Here is a 20,992-nt window from a genome sequence, read left to right as displayed (position 1 = left end):
TCGACGTAAACATATTGCATTTTCAACAAGACAGATGAATTTTTAATCAAATAGTTGAATTTTCAACCGAAAAAATGAACCAAATAGATCAATTTTCAGTTCAGTTTTTTGTTGAAAAAAATTAATTTCGAAAAAATATCTAAAATGGTTAATCTTCAACTAGAATAGGTGAATTTTAAACCAAAAACATTCAACTTTCAAACAAGCTATTTTATTTTCTATAAAAAAAAAAGATGAGTTTTCAACGAAATACATATTTTCACATAAAAAGGACATATTTTTAACCAAAGAGTTGAATTCCGAATTAAAAAGATCAGTTTTCCACTAAAAATAGGATACATAGTTAATTTTTTACCAAATAAGACGAGTTTTCAGCAATCTACATAGATTTTCAATGAATAAATCATCAAATGTAATAGTTTAATTTTATGTAAAAAAAATGAATTTTGAACTAAAACGATCCATTTTTAACCAGAATAGTTGAATTTCTAACAAACAAAAAAAACGAGTTTTCAATCAAGATGAAAAATGTTTACTAAAAAGATAATATTTCAACAAAAAATTGAATGGTTAAATTTTTAGTTAAACAAATTAATGTTTAACTAAAGCGATTCATTGTTTCACTTAATGGAATATCCAACAGGAATAGTTACATTTTTCAATTAAAAAAAGATTAATTCGGAACGAAAAATGTAGTAGTTGATATTTTAATCAATAAAGATTGAAATTTTCAATTAGAATCCGTTGGATTGCAAACAAACTATTGATTTTTTAAGGAAGAAGATTAATTTTCAACAAAGAACATTAATATTCTTCAAGAGATTTTCAGTTAAGCAAATTAATTTGAAGAAATAAATCGAATTTTCTACAAACTAGTTAAATACAGCAATATAAAGCTACTTTTACAAAGGAAGAATTATTGCTATTCAATTTTATATCGCAATCAATTTTTTTAACTAAGCACGCTCGCGATAAAAATTCTGTGACTTAAAAAAATGCCCTGGTATTTCCAGAGTTTTCCAGATATATAAAAATTCCCTGACCACTGCAAGTTTTTCAGGTATAGTAGATAACCTGTTTCAGATTTATAAACAAATATTTTTGACTGATCCAGCGGTACAAAATTCTAATCTTTTTACATTTTCAATATAGAATTTTCTATGAGTAGAATAAAATAATTTTAAATATATTATTTTTCCATTTTTCATTCTTACATCAGGGCTGCCACAACCTAATTTACTTGAAAAATTGAAAATAGGACCTATATTTTAACAGAAAAATTACTTATTTTTAACTCAAAAAGAGCCAACATATGACTCATGTGCATTAATAATGTGACTAGCGTTCTTCTAAATTTAAAATAATTCGAAAGAATTCAATGTGATTTATAATACCAGATGAATTAAAACGAATGAAGCATAAATTCATAAAAATGCAAGTCAATTCAAGTTACATTCAAAAGAATTCATATGAATTGGAAAAAATAAAAAAATTTACAAAAACGTAGTTTACTTAATAGAATTGTGCGAATTAAAAAATTAAAAATAAATGAGCGTGAATTTCAAATGAATTACAAATAAGTGCAAGAATATTTGACAATCTCTTGAAATATTTGAAACCGTACGAAATCCCTCACTTCTTGTCAATAAATTCTGGATGTGAAATTATTTGAAATCTGACATTTCCTGAAATCCTGAAAAATGTATTACAATACCTTGAAAGCCCCTTGAAATCGTTTAAATCTATTAAGAATTGCTTGGAATCTGCTAAAATACCCTGCAATTTTTCAAATTCTTTAAAATACCATTAAATTACTGAAATAAATTAAAAATTCAATGAGATATGTTTAAATAATCAAAAATATTGTGATGCCTTTCAAATCTATTGAAATATTTAAAAAGTTTTTTAAGTTCTTCAAACTCACTGGGGATTTTAAAAATACCCTAAAATCTTTAAAATCTTTGGAATCACTTCAAATGATTAAAATCTACTAAAAATATTCTAATATATTCTACATCCTGTAAAATCTTTCAAATTCCCTTAAAATTTCAATGAAATATTTTTAAGTACCCTCAAATCGTTCAAACTCGCTGAAATCTGTCCATATTAATGAAATCAATTGAAAATTCCTTGAAATCTTTTAAAATATCTTAAAATCTTTGGAAATGTCTTGAAATATTTGAAAATAGTTTAAATCTGATGTTTCCTGAAATCTTGGAAAATTGACTTAAGTGCCTTGAGAGCTTTTGAAATCCGTTAAAATAATTGAAATCGTCAAAGATGTAACAAGTGTACTGTATTCTTCAAAAATAATTTAAACTATAGAGGTCCCATACCTTCTAAAATTATAGGAAATTCTTTTTACCTCATGGAAAATTTGGTAACCCCCTTATAATTATTCAAATCTTTGAAAATTCCTAGACATTTTTGTATTCACTTGAAAATGGTTTTGAATCTTTTAAAATGCCTGAAATGATTTAAAAGCCTTCGAAATCTTTCGAAATTCCTAAAAACTTTTTCAGGCTATAGAAAATTCCTTGGATGTTTTAGAAATACCCTGAAATCTTTAAAGTCATTGAAAGTCCCTTGAAATAATTTAAATCTGTTAAACATGTCTTTGAATATGCCAAAACACTCTGAATGATTTCAAATCCTTTGAAATTGCTTGAAACTTTTAAAGCTTTTGAAAATTCCTTAGAATTTTGTTAAAAACCTAAAGTATTTAAAGTCCTTCAAAATCTCTTGAAATTATTGAAATCTGTTAAGAACTTTTGGAATATTTTGGAATACCATAAAATATTTCAAAATTTGTTTAAATACCCTAAAATCATTATAATCGTTGGAAATCTCTTCAAATTCTTTTAATCTCTTGAAAATGCCTTAGAAATTCCATGGAATCATTTAATGCTCTCTAAAATATTACAAGTCTTTTGAAATCCCCTGAAACTTCTTGAACGTTTTGAAAGTGCCCATTAAATTACTCACATAAATTAAAAACTCCTTGCGATATTTTTCAATAACCTGCAATATTTCAATATCTTTCATATCTTTTGAAATCCCTTAAAATGACTTGGATTTTCTAAAAATTCCATAAAATATTTCCAATTTTTTAAAATCCCATTAAATTATTGAAATAAATAAAAAAAATCCTTGGGATATTTTTTAATAACATACAATAGTTCAATGCCTTTCATATTTTTTGAAATCCCTTCCAATTACTTGGATTTTTTTTAATACTCTAAAATATTTAAAATTCTTTGAAACTCTTTAAAGCTCTTAAAAATTCATTCGGTTTTTGTGAATAAACTAAAATCTATAAAATCCTTTAAAATCTCTTGAAATGATCGAAATCTGTTCAAATGTATTGAAATCTTTTAAAATGTCCTAAAATATATCAAACCCTTTATAGTCCCTTGAAACTTTCCAAAGTTCTTGAAGATTCCTTAGCATTTTTGTTCAAATATGCTAAAATTTTTTACATTCTTTGAAATACCTGAAAATAATTTAAAGCTGATGAAAATTTCTTTGAACCTTTTAAAATACCTTAAAATAAACTTTTCATTTAAAACAGACTATAACGACTTTTATCTTTAAAAAGTGACTCTAGTGACTTTGTCTTTTAAAAAGTGAATATATAGACACTGCACCTTAAACAAATGGTATAAATCCCTGATTGTTCTTTTCAGTTAATTAAAGTGCTTCTTACAAAAATTTCCCGATTTTAATTTTTTGTAATCCCTGACTTCTTTCTAATCTTCCCTGACTAACAAAATTCACAGACTTTTTATCTTTTTTATTTTTCACTCATTTTTAGAGCAAAATTTTAACCGTATCTGACCGTATTCTAAAATGCCACTGAAAGTTCTTTATTTCGAAAACTCACGAAATTTTCTTTAGTTTAGAAAAATTAAAAGTATTCCTTAAATTCTGGAATAGTCTACAAGTTTCTATAATGTTCACGGCCGTTCTACTGGAATATTATAGAATATCCTGCAATGTTTCAATTTTTTTTTTGGAAATTTGTAGTTTGTTCTGTAATTCTTAATCATTCTGGAATTTTCTAGATTAATCTTGAATGTTCTGAAAAGCAATATTCTGCAACGTACAAAGTTTAGGAATCAGGAATGTATAAAATCATTACATAGATCAATTAAAATTGTCTTTGAAGTATTTTTTCCTCATGTACTTAAAACGACAACTCTTTTAAATTTTTAAATTGAGATTTTTTTCTCAGACATAGAAAATTTGACTCATAAAACTGGAAATTACAAACAGTTCAATGTCTTCGTAGCGATGCTGCAATCCGGTCTACTGAAAGTAAATATACATTTTTATTATCGCAAACTAATAATCTGCTAATAGTGATTTAATATTTCAATCATCATTTTCATAATTTGTTTAAAAATCGAATTATATCAATTTTATTAAATCGACAGATACTCCATAAAAATAGATTAATTACAAAATTCGATTTTAAATTAAACTGAATTTTCCAGACTAGTGAATGTATCAGTCTTGACCTTCTGACTTTTGAAGATTTGGAACTTTTACGTTCTCGGCGGGCTGAAAACTCTTCTAATCCTACAATTAATCACAGGGGGAGTAATCGACGGTATCTCATTCTCACTTATACAGTGGAATTTGATCGGTAAGACAAAGGAATATAAATGAAAAAAATAAATAAAAGTCTTAAATAAGTCAAAAAGTAATATTACAGTTCAGAGAAATTTGTTTCGTTTAGAGAGTGATAATTTAAATAGTCGCGGGTAAAAATGTTTACACATGTTCTAATATTACTAAATTAATATTTTAATCACTCAGTCACTACTTATCAGTGAATAAAAATTTGAAATAAATGTCAAATCTAAATAAATTTTATACAATTTAGTTAGTAAATTAAAATGAATTTTTTGGATAAAATTCAGACCGCCCTTCAAACTTACATTAATTTTTTATTTTATACATAATTATATCTACCTAAGACTAATTTAATTATCGGAAATCCGAGTCTCTCTCTAAACCGATCATTTCCCAATGCGAAAACTCCTTAAGAATCCATTATCCATTACCTTTGGAGTACTGCGGACCTCCAGATCCAGCAATTTTACAAGCAACTATCCGGAGACTTGAGGCTGAAATAGAAAAACTAAATTCAACAGGAATAAACAAAGAACTGCAAAAAAGGGCCGAACAACTAACACTAGCCAATCGAAAACTTATCCAGGAAAATCAAAAATTAGCCTCTGGTATTACTTTCCACAAAATATTTTCCAAATAATAATAAAAAATCTGAAAATAAATTAAATATAACATTTTTCAGGAAAAGGAACTCGACACTTGTTGAATGCAATAAAAGCTCTGGAGAAAAACGTTGCAGAGGAGCGGGCATCCTTCCGAACCCAAATTCAAAAATTACGAACCGAAAATACAGCTCTCACTCTCAAAGTTCGACAATTAACTCAAACAGTTAATAGAAAACCAGGAGATGGAAGTCCAGCTTCGAGAAGACGAGCAACTCCTCCTTGTTCTTCTCAAAGTTTACGAAACTGCAGACGAAGCAGAAGTCCCTCCCCATCATTTTCTGGTCGAATAAAAACCTCCAGTTTATCCCGAGGTTTTTCAAAAATGAGTCCTTGCATCAATTTCGATATTTAAAATTCAGGCATTTTTATAAAATCCAATATTTTTTCAGGATCCTCGGTCGAGTCGAGAAAATCTTGCAGGTCGCAAGAATCTCCACGTCGAAATGTCAAAAAATCGGGTCGATTTAAAACTAAAGGTTTTTATTCTACTGTATTTTCTTTTAAAAAATCCATATTCAGGGATCACAGCGTGAAAAAAACTCAAAAAAAAAAAAGAAATCGGGTAATTTTTTGACAAAAAAGTGGAATAATATAGGGGAAAGATGAAGGATATAGTTACGAAGAGGTAATCAAAGGTGGGATTTCTTTTAAATTTCCCAAATTCTCGGCTATGAGTGCATTATTTGGCAATAGTGACCCGCTTTTTATAAAAATCTACTTTTTTCCAAAATTTTGTTCTATATACTAAAAACTTTATTTAATTATCATGTTGAATTCAACAGTTTAAACTTCAAGGCAATTCAACTTTTAAATATTCATTGTTCAATTTTCTTCTAATTTCAACTTGAAGGAAATTCAACTTTTAAGTATCAATGTTCAATTTTCTTCAAATTTCAACAAAATAATTTTTCACTGTTGAAAATTCATTTGAATTTTTGACTGTTACAAAATTCATTTTTAATTTTTCTTTAATTTTCAACAATGAAATGTTCATCTGTTGATAATTCAATTATCGATTTTCTTTCATTTAAAAAAAAAATGAAAATTCATTTTCCATTTTGTTAAATTTTAAACAGTTGAAAATTCTATTTTTAATCTTGTTTAATATTCAACAATTAATTATTTTAATTTTAAACAATTTAAAAAATTGCGTTTTCAACAGCTGAAAATTAAAGAAAATAAAACTGTTGAAAACTCAATGTTCAATTTTATTTTAACATTTTCTTCAATCGTCAACAATTAAAAATGAAATTTTCTTTAAATTTGAACAATAGAAGTTTGAAATGTTGAAAATTAAATTATTAATTCTCTTCAATTTTAAAAACTTGAATTTTCTACTGTCGATAATTCATTTATCAATTTTCTACAATTTTCAACTTTAAAAAATTCTCTTTTCTTCGATTGTCAAAAATGGAATTTTTATCTGTTGGAAATTCATTCATTCATCAATTTTTCTTCAATTTTCAACAGTTAAAAAATAAATTTTCTTCAATTTTCAACAATTGAATTTTCATCTGTTAAAAATTTCATTTTCAATTTTCGTAAATTTTATACAGTTGAAAATTCAATTTTTAATTTTCTTCAGTTTTCAATAGTTAAAAATTCCATTGTCGTGAATTTTTTTCCAATTTTCAACGATTAAATCTTCAACAAACAATTTTAAGGAATTGAATTTTCAACTGTTGAAAAAACAATGTTCAACTTTCTTTCAATTTCAATAATCAAATTTTCAACTGTTGAAAATTCAACGATCAAATTCTCTTCAATTTCCTACAGTTGAGTTTTCATCTGTTGAAAGGTAAATTATAATTTTTTTTTAAATTTTCAACAGTTGAAAATTCAGTTTTTAATTTTGTTAAACTTTCAAAAATTGACTTCAATTTTCAAAAAATGAATTTTAAACTGTTGAAAATTGAAAAAAATTGTGGACTAAATTTTCAACAGTTGAAAATTCAATTGTTGCAAAAAAAAGAAAAGTACAAATTTAATTTAATAATTGATTATTTAAATCCATAAGCAAAATTCGAATAAGAGTTGATTTTTTCGAACACTTCTGGCCATTGTCAAGTAATATTTGGCAAATTAATAGTCATCCAATGGATTCTCACAATCAGTAGGGAACGTACAAGTTAAAAAAAATCGAACTCTGATCATCTCCTTGTTTGGTCATTGGAAATTCATTCACAGCGATATAAAAAGGAATAAACTTTTTAATAAAAAAAGGATATACAAAAAAAGTTTGAAATCGTTCTCATAATCAAGATTATTTTCTATTTTAAAAGTACCATCTTTAATAATTAAATCGTGATACTTTTTAATTTGAAAAATTATTTTAGCTTCTACGTTTTTTTCCAATTCTAGATATCTTAATTTGAAATCGGGCAAGTAAACATTTGTAAATTTGTTATTAATAAGATTAAAAATATAAGTTAATGTATGTAACTTATAGCTAAGTCTCGTTACTCAATGTTTAGCTAATGAAAGTTTAAATTTTATAATTGAAACTCGGGACTACTTTCCGGTACGAAATTTCCCGCATAATTTAAATATTGTATTCGCAAATGTAGTTTTATGAAGAGAAAGGGGAGGGAAATTTAAAAAGGGGGGAAACGCCGGAAATATGAGAAACTGTGATCCCTACATACATAATTAAATTGAAAAGTACGTTTTATATCTAGAAATCGATTTCCGAAACCTGGAAACGAGGATCCAAACTCTGCAAAAAATGCTTCGCGAGGGAATAAAATTATACTAAAGACATTTTCATTTGTATGTACATGTATATCCTAATAATATAATATACATATTATACTTTAACATTGCCAGTATGTAAGTATAATACAAGTACGAGCCTTGACTATATTTACAAGAGAGCCTTCAGGGAAGCAAGTATTTCATTATTTGTATCAAATAAAAAAGAAGAAGAGAAAAGGTGATAAATCGGGCAGCTAAAATCTTTGAAATAGTGAATAAAACTAAAAAAAAAATACATTCTCCACTTCTAGGTTTGTAAACCACAGAGATACAAAACACATCAGCAAGAAACGCGGCTCGATTTTCATTAAAAATAATAGGAATCTAAATACTTCCCTTCGGTCGGTTTTGTCGATTGATACATATTTTTTAGAAATCTTCTTGTGCCTCTTTATAAAAAAGGCATCATTCGGGTAATAAATATTTGCAATAAATATTCACTCTAAATATCGAAATATACCGTCTAAATATTGAATATCCTTTGAAAATATTTAAAAGAACCATTAAAATGGAAACCTTTGATTCTTAAGAATCGATGTCGAACTTATTAACTGAGTTTGTCGTCCTTAGAATCTTCCTTTTTGAAAGAAGCAATTGCTCGATGGACGATAGATTGCCTTTCGGTTTCGGCCTCCCTTTCCTTTTCACTAAGCTGGCTCATTGTTAAATTGTTATTCGTTTCAACTTGGTTTTTAGCTGGAACTGGAACTATTTTTTCTGGGAGTTTGACTTTGTTCTTCTTGGCCATGTCGGTGACGACGTTGTTGAGATATTTGATCTCTGCTTCCTGGACTTGTGTCGTTTCAAAGAGAGCTTGAATGTCGGCTGTGAATTTTTCTAACTGCATTTGACGAATTTCCTCCTTTTTTGCTTCTTTCGTTGCTTGTCGATTGTATTCGAGAATTAGACAGCCACCAGCGACAGTGAAAATTATTATTTCACCGACTAAATTCGCGCCGAGTTCAATTGCCATCGCCTCGTTTAGTTTTGCGACTTTTGTTGGTTTCCCCAGGTTCATTACGTACATTTTTGCCTTTACCTCCGCCCAATGGTAAACTGATGAAACACAAAGAAAAGTCATGTGAAAATTATATTTTCTATCCAATTGTTTAAAGAAATAGGTTTAAGTAATTAAAGCTAATGTTAAAAAAATGAAAACTTAAGGTTTAAGAGAAATATAAGCTTATCTAAATACAGGGTGGCCGTTTTAATCGACGAAATAAATTCCCGGTCATTTCCCGGTAATAAAAACTGAGCTGCAAGTGAAAGAACTCAAAGTGGAACTGTTAAATTTTGAACGTTTAAAATTGAAATTTAAAAGTTTTTAATTAAAAAATTTTTTATTCAAGTGCTCAATAATTTACGCATATAAAACTAAAGGTACTAACATTTTTCAATATAAAAAAATATAAATCCACGTTATCATTTTCAATACTCTAAATTAAAAAATCAATCAATGAACTTTAAAATGTTCAAAATTATATCATTTTAAGGAATTTTAAGCTAGAAATATTAAATATTGAAAAATTGAAAAAAATTTAACTGAGAAATCCAGAAGTTGTTTTAAATTTGTTTTAAATTTAAAATTATTTTGGAAATTTTTTCAGAACTTCTAAATATCTCAATTGAATTTTTTCTATAATTTTTAGAAAATCCTGCAAATTTTAGAAAAATGCTTTACAATTTGGATGTATAAATAACAATCGAATATTTCTTATTTGTAGGCGAAATTTGAGTAATTTTAAGAGATATGTAGAAGTTTTGAAAAGATTCAAACTTAATGTAAAACTTGAAATGATAGCCTAATATCAAACAAAATATAGATTTTCGCAGATTTAAACAAAAAAATTATATTCTCTTCAAGAGCTGTTAAAGGTTTCAAAAGAATAAAAACATTTTCTCAAGATTAATAGGAAAATCAAAAATTATTTTTTATTTTGAAAAATTACTTTAAGTGAATATTTTTAAATGTTTTCAAAGATTTAAACAAAATTTTCAAAAAAGATTCTAAAAGATTTTAATAAAACTTTTTAAAATTTGCATGGTAATTTTTAATCGTTTTAAAACCCCTAATAATCTCTTAGAATTACTCAAATTTTTTATACAAATGTTCATTTGTAAATTATACATCAAAATTTAAAAATTTCACTCACAAATGAAGCATTTTTCAAATACAACAATTAAAATTGTAACGTTCTAAGTTTAAAGGCTCTTCGAAATTTTAACGATTCCAGGCTTTCTATGTCAAAAAATTGAGTTAAAGATTCTTTACTTTTCAATATTTGGTTTCAAATTACTTTTCTTAAATAAAAATTCAAATATTGCTAAATATTCAATAATTAATCTTTTTTTTTAATTAAAAATTGGAAATTGAGAGGGTTAAAAATTGAATGCTTTAGACTGAAACAATATTTTTAATTTAATAAAATCCTTTAATTAAGAATATATTATTATATTATTTTTAAGTTGAAAATAATTTATAAACTTTCAGTCACACGTTCACATTTGTTTATTGAATAAGATTTTCAAATTGAAACAGTTTAAGTTTTAACGTTAAAATCTGAAAGTTCTTAAAGTTTGAACTGATTTAAAATCGTTTTGTTCACCTTTTGTTCACCTTTTGTTCACTTAAAGTACAGATAAGTTGAAAAATTTTTTTATTAAATCAAAATGTTTTTTATCCGAAATTTTCAACATCAAAGGCTTTTATTTTTTATTTGTTCAAGTCTTTGAGAAAGCATTTAAAAATTCTTTAAATTACAAATGTAAGATTAAAAATAAAAATTTTTAATGGAAAATTTTTAAAGTAAACAAAATTTGAATTACTCATTGTAAGCTAAATAATAGCATAACTGAAAAACATAACAATTCAACTAATTATTTCAAAACTGTTGAAATCGAACGTGGAAATATGTTTCTTTTACAAATTTGTAAAATTCCCTGTCAAACCAAACAAATTCACTGTCATTTCCCGGTTTTTCCCGGGCTCAAAAAATTCCCGGTCCAGCGGCCACCCTGAAATACTATATGTTAAATACTAATAATCAATCAAACTGATGTCTGCAGCAATTTGAAATGAAAATTTTAATAATGCCAGTTCCAGAATCATTACATAGAATCCAAGTAGCCAAAGTTAGTCAAAATACATTTTTGCAACAAAAATATTCAAAAGGAAATTGCATATTCCCTTAACCCTGTAATAGGTCGAAATGAAATAAAAAATTACATTTGCAATACTTAAACTAGCCTATAAAATCTATAAACTATACTCTGTTGAGAAGTATTAAGTTTTTCGCATATTAGCCATAAAATATTTTCAATTTTGATAGGTTTTTCAAAAGTAGAAAGTTTCAGCAGATAATTAAGCAGATATGTAAAAGAACACTCTTTTTTCTCAACTATTTCAGTTGAAAATAAAATTACTCAAATAAACTAACCCAAAAGTTATTTGCGATTTTACCAAAAATATATTTCTCTTACATTGAAAATTTGTTGTCTTTCAATTCAACAAAATGCAGTATATGAGAAAAACTTTAAAGAACTTAATTTTTTATCATCCACCAGGAATGCAAAATAAAATGTCTACATCCTCCTCGACTATTTCAATTTCGAATGTTTAATGTTCCTTTATATAATGTTGATTAATGCTCCTCTTTTGTTCGGTAATTTTTAATTTTCACAATTTTTTAAATATGGTAAATTTATGTCATCCTCAACACCTACACATTGACTTTTAATGTATTTAATGAACTAAAGAAAAATAAGTTGAATCCTAGGGCACCAAAAAGTATGTAATCTTATGTTTTATATTTCTTCTCTGAGCAGAAAGGTATAAGCTTCTTTAAAGATTCCATATTTTTCTAATTACAGTATTAAAAGAAAAAATTTATTTCAATCCCTCGCAATTCCAGGTCTTTTCCAGGTATCTCAATTTTTTCCAGGAATAATTTTTCATATCACGGATCAATTAAAATATTTTGTAATTTTTGTAAACAATAGACTTGGAATATGTATACATTGTCGCGAGTTTAATATAAATAATTCTTTTTTAGTTTCTGGGGATACAAATAATATGATTAAAGCAGATAGCTTTGGCAAATTATACTACAAGATATTCTTAAATATATTAACACTATCGATTAATAAAATTAATGAATTATACTAAAAACATAGTTAATCATTTTTTAAATGCAGGTAAAATTAATGTTTAACCAAAAGTACTCATGTTCTACCAGAAGAAGATGGCTTTCAACTAAACACATGAATTTCTGACCAAATAAATCAGTTTTCAACCAAATTGTTGAAACTTGAACTCAAAAATATAATTATTAACCACCAATTCTAAGTTTCTCAATTGTCAGTTTTAGAAAAAAATAATTTTTCACTAAAAAAACACATATTTTTTGACAAATTAATAAATAAATACTTAAATGGAATAGTTGAATTTTCAAATGAAAATGTTAATTACTACCAACAACAATTAAAAAATAAATTAAAATTTTCTAAAAATGGTAAAAATCGTGATTTTTGAAAATGTTAAAATAAAATTTTTTTAAATTTAGTTTAAGATAATATTCAAAATAAAAAAATGTTACAAAAAATGCAAATATGTTTAAAAGACATTTAGAAGTTTGAAAAGATACGAAAATAATTAGGAATTGAAAATATTCTAATGTTTCCAACGAATTTAAAACAAAAGATAAGATTTTGAAGATTTTGAACGAAAAATTTAGAAGACAATTACAAATTTCTTAAGATTTCATGATAAAAATTGTTTTAAAAAATTCCTGGGAAAATGTTACATGATCTTTTTGTTTATGAAAATTTTTTTGAGATAATACTTACAAATATTTCAGAACATTTAAAAAAATTTCGAAAAAAAAAGAATCTGACAGATTTTAGGAGCTTTTTTTACTTTTGAAGAATTTTCTCATAATTTTAGAAAAAATTTGAATAATTTTAAAAGATATTTCAAATTTTGTAATAAACTTCCAAAACAATTTAAAATTGTAAAATATTTCAAAATATTTTATAATTTAATAAATAATTAAATAATTTTAGCAATAATTCGAGTCAATAGAAATTTAAACCTTTTTGGTTAAAAATGTAACTGTTTGAGGATTCAACTAATTTGTTAAAACTTCTTTTTGTTTATGAATTCAACACTTTAAGTTTTAATATAAAATCTATAAAATCCTTTTAATTTTTGGTTAACAATGAAACTATTTTTTTGAAAATTAATGTATTTTGTTCAAAATTTGTCCTTAGGTCGAAAAATTAATCTTCTTACTTGAAAATTAATATTTTTTGTTTGAGGATTTAACTATTTCATTGCAAATTTGTGTTCTTTGGATGAATTCAACTGTTTTTGATATCAAATAAAAATATTTTTCGATTAAAACATTCACAATTTCATTTATTTGGGAATTCATCTTTCATGGTTGAAAATTTAACAACTTTGTTAATAGTTGAATTAATTACTTGAAAATTAATTTTTTAAATAATAAATATTTTATATTAATAAGTAAATAATTCATTGAAAATTCGTCTTTTTTATTAGAAGATTTATCTTCTTGGTAGAAACTATTTTGTACAAGATTGGAATCTTTTGGTAAAAATGTAATCATTTTTGTTTCAACTGCTTTTGGTTTGAAAATAAAGGGAACAGCTCGAAGAATTCAAGAACTCGACATATCGATCGTACCCGAACTTGACTCGACGTTTCGAACTTTTACACGCCCTTAATAGTTGTTTTCAAAAATATAAGGGAAGTAGCATAATTTCTTTACAGATCTTTAAATTAAAGAGATGTAAATTTGTAAAGTTTAAAAGTTATAAACATGATTTTAAATTAGTCTTGCCAGTTTAAAAATAATATTTACTTACATTGAGCTGGCGGGATGATAAAATAGGTTCGGAAAACGTGATGATTCTTGGCTTGAGTGACGAGCATTTTGGCCAAGGGTTTGCTGATTTGTTTGATAAAAAGAACGCCCAATTTTAGGGCTGGAAAGACACCCACCACCATTTCTTTGATTTCTTTTTTTCTGCAGAAGGAAAATTCACCAAATACTTAAATAATGACCTAGAAAATAAGATAAAAAAATCGAAAACTAATTATAATTATTGGCTTTTGACCAAACTAAAAAAGGAGCAATTTTCTCAAAGTTCTCATTCACAATTTTTGTATTTCTAAACTTGGAAATAAAAACATAATAAAATTTTAACACTCTTTCAATTTTAAGACAATAATAGACTGATTTAGTTAAAATCTTCATTCCTTTATAATATTTATTAAAAAAAAGAAAACTAAGAGTTAAAAAACAAAATTTTTCCTTAATCACAGCGCATAGTGCGGTCAAATTTAAAATTGGGGTTCAAAAAGTACCAGAGCTTACAATAGTCTACAAAAAGGAGACAAATTTCAGCAAAATACATAAATTTTGAATAAAAAAAATTATAACCAAAAATGGAATAGTTATATTTACAGTTAAAAAAATACTTTTTGACAAAAAAAAACAATTTTCGACAAAATACTTGAATTTGTAAAAAAAAAATTAATTTTCAAATCAAAATGATACATTTGTAAAACAAAAATGGAATAGTTATAATTAAATTTAAAAATATAACTTTTGAAAAAAAGATCAACAAAATAGTACAAATTTTAATCAAAGGCATTAATGTTTCACAGAATACATGAATTTTTAACTAGAAACGATAAATTTAAAAAATGGAATAGTTAAATTTTTAGATTAAAAAATCATTTTTAACCAACTGAAAAAGAATTTCCAACAAAATTTGCAACAAAAAAAGGTTTATGAATTAAAATGACGAATCATTAACAAAAAAAATGAATTTTTAACAAATTAGTTTCGCTTTTAACTAAGTATTTAAATTGTCAACGATAAATGTAATATGTAGTTGATATTTCAACCCAAAACAATTTTATTTTAAACCGAAACAGTTGAATATTCAATACAAAATACTGACTTTTTGTTTTTGAACAAAATCGTTAAATTTCTAACAAAAATAATGAACTTGTATGTTAATTCCTTAAGTTTATAAATTATATTGAAATTGTGAACAAGATTTAGGTCCACGCAATAAAAATAGCATATTTTCGTTTTTATCGGCATGAAAAATCAGGACATTTCACAAAAAATATATATGCTCTGGAAATGTTTGAGAAAGGAACATGTTACGAAGGCAGAATTTGGACTCATTTTTATGAAAAATTGTCCAACATTTTAGAAGTGGAACATAACCTCTAAACTATTCAATCAAACCTTGTCAATTGTCAAACTTATCAAATGACGTTTGACACTGATAAATTTCTATATTCTAAAACTCATAAAAAATGCGAATTCCGTAAATTATCAAGCACTTAAAACAAAAAGGTTAAGAATTAATTCCAAGTTGATGCCAAAAGAATTTGAAAGCAAATTTAAACCAGAAAAGGTACACTTTAAAATTGTACAACCTAAATCAGCAAGAAATGAAAACTAAAATATTAAAAATATGTTTGAAAAAATACTCCATTTTTCAATTACACTTTTTATACTAAATTCCTGATGAAAATTTTATTCTGACCATGAAATTAACTATTTTTGTGCAAAGGTCGATACTCGTCTCACCTTCGTTCCAAAATTACTTGTTCCAAAAAAATTTCCTAAAGAATAATAAACACAAATAGATATCAAAGAATGACTAAAAAATTAATTTAAGAAAAAAGAAGGTACTATTGTTTATTAAAAATGAATAAAAACTGTTATTTTCTATACCTTCAAAATCGGCGAGAGAGGAAATGAACAGCCATTCTAGTTTGTGAAGAAAATAGTTACCGGCTTTACAATAATTTTGTTGGATTAAAAAATCACGCGAAGAGTGCAATTTCGCAAAAGAGAATTTATAATATCTTTTTCATTAAAAATACTTGGTGATTGCAATTTTGTGAAATTTTTTATCGTGCAGGTACTAAATAGCAGACGAAAATAATCATCGGCCATTACTAAAAACCCTAAAAACCAGGGACGCAACTTGACCAGCTTTCAATTATTCACGATTATTGCAAAATTTTCAAATTTTATGTTATTAAATGTCAAATTATCCAAACAATTAGTTAACTGATCAAAATTAAATGAGAAGAATTAAAAAATTAATAAAATATTAATCAAAACTTCTGTGTAATCTTTTTGCAAGTAAAGTTTCAAGAATCTTTGGAAATGTTTCAAAGTTTCAAATATTGTGGCGGGCAAGTTTAAAGTATTTTAAAAAATGCTATCAGGTATTAAATTAAAACATTTGCGTTTATTATAAATAACCTTCTATTAAATGCCTTATAGAAACTTATAAAAACGGACAAGAGGATATATAGAACCATATAAAGCCGTATAAAATTTTTAAATGGCCCTATATGGTTCTATATTTCCTTTTGTCAATTTCTATTGGTTTCAATAAGACATTTAATGGAGGGAAGCCTTAATATAGTACGACTTAGCAAAATGTCCAGTTTTCTGAGCTAATTCTTTCTAGAAATAATCATATGGAAACGATTTACGACGATTAAGGGTGATCAATAGTTTTATCGGTTTAAATTGTTGCTTACTGTGTCAGTTGTTCCCAATCGTATTGAATTGAGTGGATGCACTTGCATGCAATACGCCCTCTGCAGTATTCTTTTGTAACACACATGACGCGCACGCTTTTATTGGTTAGAAATTAAATTTTTAATAATTTAACAAAAATGTTAAGAACAAAAATTAGAATGTTTGTTCAGGCGGTATACGGAATGAAAAATCGATAGCATCTTGGGATATAACAACATGCAAAAATCATGCCGTTTCACGGATGTGTCAGTGATATAGTGTGATTATCAAGTAGGTAGTAGTAGTTTGATTTAGTGGTTATATTGTTGTAAAATCTTTATTTACTTCTTTTTGTATTCATATTGTAGACATTTGTTTGTTTTAAAGAGTAAAAACCCGCTTGTAAATAATTATAGCAATATCAAAATAATGTAGTGGCAATATTAACCTATTACTCAGAATAATAGATACCCAATGGAAAACGATTGGAATCATTATAGAACCTAGGATGGCGCTAATATTTTGAAACTCGGGCTAAATAAATTGTAGGTAACTCATTGAATTTTTTTAAATTTTTGTAGAAAAACTTATCCAATAATTTTAGGTTTCTTGCAATATAAGAATTATGGATTTTTAAATAAGTTTGATTTGAAATTCTCGAAAGTTTCTAATTTTAAATATTTAAAATATTCAATTTTTAACATTTAAAATAATTTGATTCGTCTAGGCCTAATCTTAAAATCATATATTCGTAAACTTTCATGTAACAGTATGGACGTTTTTCTACATTTTAGCATATCAAAGAATAAGAGTTTGATTTTAAATTAAAAATTTTTTTGAAACTGAGTTTGGAAGGCTAAAATTTAAAAAATTAATAAGTTTACTATCAAGCAGCTTAGGAGGCCGAATTTTAAAAAGTTGATTTTTTAAATCTTTGAATTTGTACTCAAATTAATCAAATAGCAACAAGATTAAAAATGTACATATTTCATTACTTCAATTTCACATGGCATAATTTTTTAATTTACAACGTTACAGGCTTCTGAAACACGAAATATCTGGTTTCAAATGTTTTAATTGTACATTTAAAATTCTCAGTGTTCAGAAAAATTCTACTTCGAATGGTTTAATTTGCAATTTAGTCTTATATACTTTAATTAAAAAAGTGCAACTTTGAAAACTAAAATATTGAGTTTTATTCTGTTCCTCTATTCTGTGTACATTATTTTGCAAGAAAATGATTCCTCTTCGATTTTAGTGGCTACCTTGTGAATAATAATAAAAGTAAATTTACTTTATATTTAGAAAGTTTAATTAATAGAGAGATTTTTTATTATAAGATGAATTTATGTGTTAAAAATGGCTAGGAATTAAGAATTGAGACCTCTTCCTGGTAAAAAATTTTTATCTCTAATAGAAATGGAATTTTTTTAAATAATAAAATCATACTACAATCGATTTTCTGAATATGTTTCACGTTCTTGAAATATTCTTTCAATGTTTTCAATTTGAAATTAATAAATACTTTAAGCATTAAATTATCGATTGAAGAATATTCAATCATCAGAGTTTTAATTTCAAATTAATCACTTTGTAATGGTTTTCCGTTTTGGGTATTCAGCAGTTATTTTTTTTATTTTTTATTTCTGCATTTTAGTTTTTATCGTGATTTTGTACTATACCCTTCTTTTTGAAAGCTTTAAATTTGAATTATTAATTTTTTAACGACTTAAATCTAAAAAAAAATAATTTTCAATATATTGGTTAAAAGTTATACAATTTTTAACGCATTTAATTGAAAATTGTTCAATTTAAAACGCTTGCAATGTCACCAAAGTTTTAATTTTAAATTATTCTTTTATAATCATTTCCAGTTTTGGTTTTCAGCTATAAATTATTTTATTATTAATGTTTGCATTTTATATTTTATTGTGATTTGGTACTATACCATTATTTTTTAAAGGTTTCAATTTGAATGATTAATTTTTTAACAATTTAAATTTAAAGCCAAATAATTTTCAATAAATTGATCTAAAATTATACAATTTGTAGTACATTCAAGTACAAATTGTTTAATTAAAATCGCTTGTAATTTAAAATTGTGTTGCACATTGAAGGCTCTAAAAGTCTTTAATCTTTAAAATGATTGAACATTTTTATTTGGAATTTGTCTTATTTTTAAAATCTAAAATTATTAAACATTTTTAAGCTAATTTTAAAAATATTCGATTAATTTTTTTTTTATCTCAACCGATTTCAAAACCTATAAGCCTTTATAAAATGTTCACTACAATAACTAAACCAAGAGCGCATAACAGTAACAAAACAAAACAATTTTGCTGCTTTCACTAATATAAAATCAACTTTTTTATTTTTATCGCGTATCTGATTTTATATTTTTAATGTATAATACTATTAGCACACGTTTTATCGTAGAACCCATTTCGTGGGGTAAAAATTATCTATACAATTTTTATTAACTTTATTTTGTAATAAACACTGTTTAAAATTTATATTCTTCCAAAAAAGTGAATAACTGTTTTTAAATAATTCCCGCCATAAAAAAGTTCTGCCATCACATGCCAAATTCGAAGTAACCGATTCGAAACAATTGGAAATGCAAAATGCTTAATCGTTGTCAATCGTTTTGGCACAATTAAGAAACACGATTCGGAACGATTGAGATATTAGTTATATTGTTTCTTATCGACCTCAATTGATTATTTCTAGAATGGATATATATTCTGAATTAATAGAACCCAATTAAAAAATTCAATTATTTCTTGTTTTCTACCTTCATTCTTTTTATGAAAAGTTCAATATTATATTTTTGGTTGATCATACATCAATTTATTTGATAATAGTTTAATTATTTGATTGAAAATGTAAATCAAAATTATATTTTTTTAATCACTGCTTTGTAGAAAAGTTGACTTTTGACCTTTTGAGGTCATAATCCAACAATTTTGTTAAAAAATTCATCCATTTTTCTAAAAACTATTTTTTTGCAGTTGAGAATTGAACTATTAAATTAAAAATGAAATCTTTTCAGTAAAAAAAAAATTTTTTAGAAAATTCGTCTTTTGACTTGAAAATCCACAATTTTGTTAAAAAGTCATCCGTTTTGTTGAAAAGTCCACTGTTTGTTGAAAAATGTTTTGTTTTTTTGGTTTGAAAATTCGCTTTTATTGTACAAAATTTAATCGTTTTGTTAAAAAATGTTTTTATTTGTTGAAAATTTAACTATTAATTAAGCTAGCTGTGAATTCTATCTCGAGGGCTTCCACTCATTTCCGAACCCTTTCCTTCCCATTAGCTAATGTATTTGCTTCCTCATAGAAAGAATTAGTGATTTTTTAATTAGTAGACCAACAGAAGTTTTCATTTTGATCAATTTAAAAATAGAAAATTGTAAAAAATACAAAGTTAAAAATATTTAAAAAGTTTTTCTGTTTAAAACAGATGTTTCAAACATTATAAATTAGCATAATTTCCTTCATTTAAATAAAGTTAATTAATATTATAAGTCAATCGATATGCCTCGAATTAATGAATCTTTTCTGTTCTTGCATCAATTTTGAATAAAGTTAGTGAAAAAGTTTTACTATGAGAACCCGTTTTTTTCTAAAATTATGTATTACCATAGTTTCTTTAATGTTAAATAAAATAAATCAATATTATAGGTCAATCGATTCGTCTCGAATCAACGTAAATTTTCGATTTTCGCATCAACTTTAAATTATGGGAATAAGACATTTTTAACTATAAAAATCGACTTTTAATATAATATAAATGGCCATAAGTTCCTTAATCTTTAATAAAATATATTAAAGTTATAGATCAGTCGATTCGTCTCGACCCAATGAATCTTTTACATTCATGTATCAACTTTGAATTATGTTATTGAAAAAAATGCACTATAAAAAACAGATTTTTTAAATATTATAAAGTGCTAAAACAGAATACAATAAATATTTTTCGAAATTCTTTAGTCGGTTTAACCCTTAAACGGCCAAAACGCCACTACCGGTACACTGCTTTTCAACGGCCAATAACTAAGACTATTCGACACTAGAAAAAATTGAGACACATATTTTTTTATTGCTTAAGATCTCCTCTTTCCGACGGTGCCAATGAAATTCCTCAAAAAATTTATTTATTATCCCAAAATGCAGTTTAAACAATTTTTTGTGAAAACATTCATGACCAACGTGGAGGTCGACGAATATCGATAGTCTCTTTTTTTTTAAGGGATTTTATATATTTTTTTACATTTTTTAATTATTTTTTTTATGGAGAATTTTTTTCATTTCAGATTTCAATCCGTTGAAATCATTTTGATCCTGCTGT

General features: G+C 25.5%; 2 protein-coding genes across 5 annotated transcripts in view; one reads left to right on the top strand and one right to left on the bottom strand.

Annotated features, from left to right (window-relative positions):
• Window positions 1–8,120, top strand: part of LOC117173518 (coiled-coil domain-containing protein 61-like) — a 9,593-nt gene extending 1,473 nt beyond the window's left edge. The window contains exons 3-8 of the mRNA XM_033362147.1: window positions 4,235–4,317; window positions 4,497–4,648; window positions 5,053–5,246; window positions 5,321–5,614; window positions 5,693–5,779; window positions 7,982–8,120. Of these exons, the coding sequence (XP_033218038.1) occupies window positions 4,235–4,317; window positions 4,497–4,648; window positions 5,053–5,246; window positions 5,321–5,614; window positions 5,693–5,779; window positions 7,982–8,058 (887 nt within the window). The 3' untranslated portion in view covers window positions 8,059–8,120. The remainder of the gene's footprint in view (window positions 1–4,234; window positions 4,318–4,496; window positions 4,649–5,052; window positions 5,247–5,320; window positions 5,615–5,692; window positions 5,780–7,981) is intronic.
• The window catches only part of LOC117173519 (putative OPA3-like protein CG13603), a 13,983-nt gene continuing 1,054 nt past the window's right edge, over window positions 8,064–20,992 (bottom strand). The window contains exons 1-3 of one of the 4 annotated variants that reach the window (XM_033362149.1): window positions 15,839–16,132; window positions 13,944–14,104; window positions 8,064–9,113 (exon numbers count right to left, since the gene is read on the bottom strand). In XM_033362149.1, coding sequence (XP_033218040.1) covers window positions 8,605–9,113; window positions 13,944–14,085 — 651 coding nt within the window. In that variant the 5' untranslated portion in view covers window positions 14,086–14,104; window positions 15,839–16,132 and the 3' untranslated portion in view covers window positions 8,064–8,604. Of the gene's footprint in view, window positions 9,114–13,943; window positions 14,143–15,838; window positions 16,133–20,992 lie in introns of those variants that run through there. The other 3 variants (XM_033362148.1, XM_033362150.1, XM_033362151.1) reach the window with 3 other exon arrangements.

This window comes from Belonocnema kinseyi, chromosome 5 (genome assembly GCF_010883055.1).
Source record: "Belonocnema kinseyi isolate 2016_QV_RU_SX_M_011 chromosome 5, B_treatae_v1, whole genome shotgun sequence".
Lineage (NCBI taxonomy): Eukaryota > Metazoa > Arthropoda > Insecta > Hymenoptera > Cynipidae > Belonocnema > Belonocnema kinseyi.
Note: the sequence above shows the minus strand (reverse complement) of the source record. Positions and strands in the feature narration are given on the sequence as shown.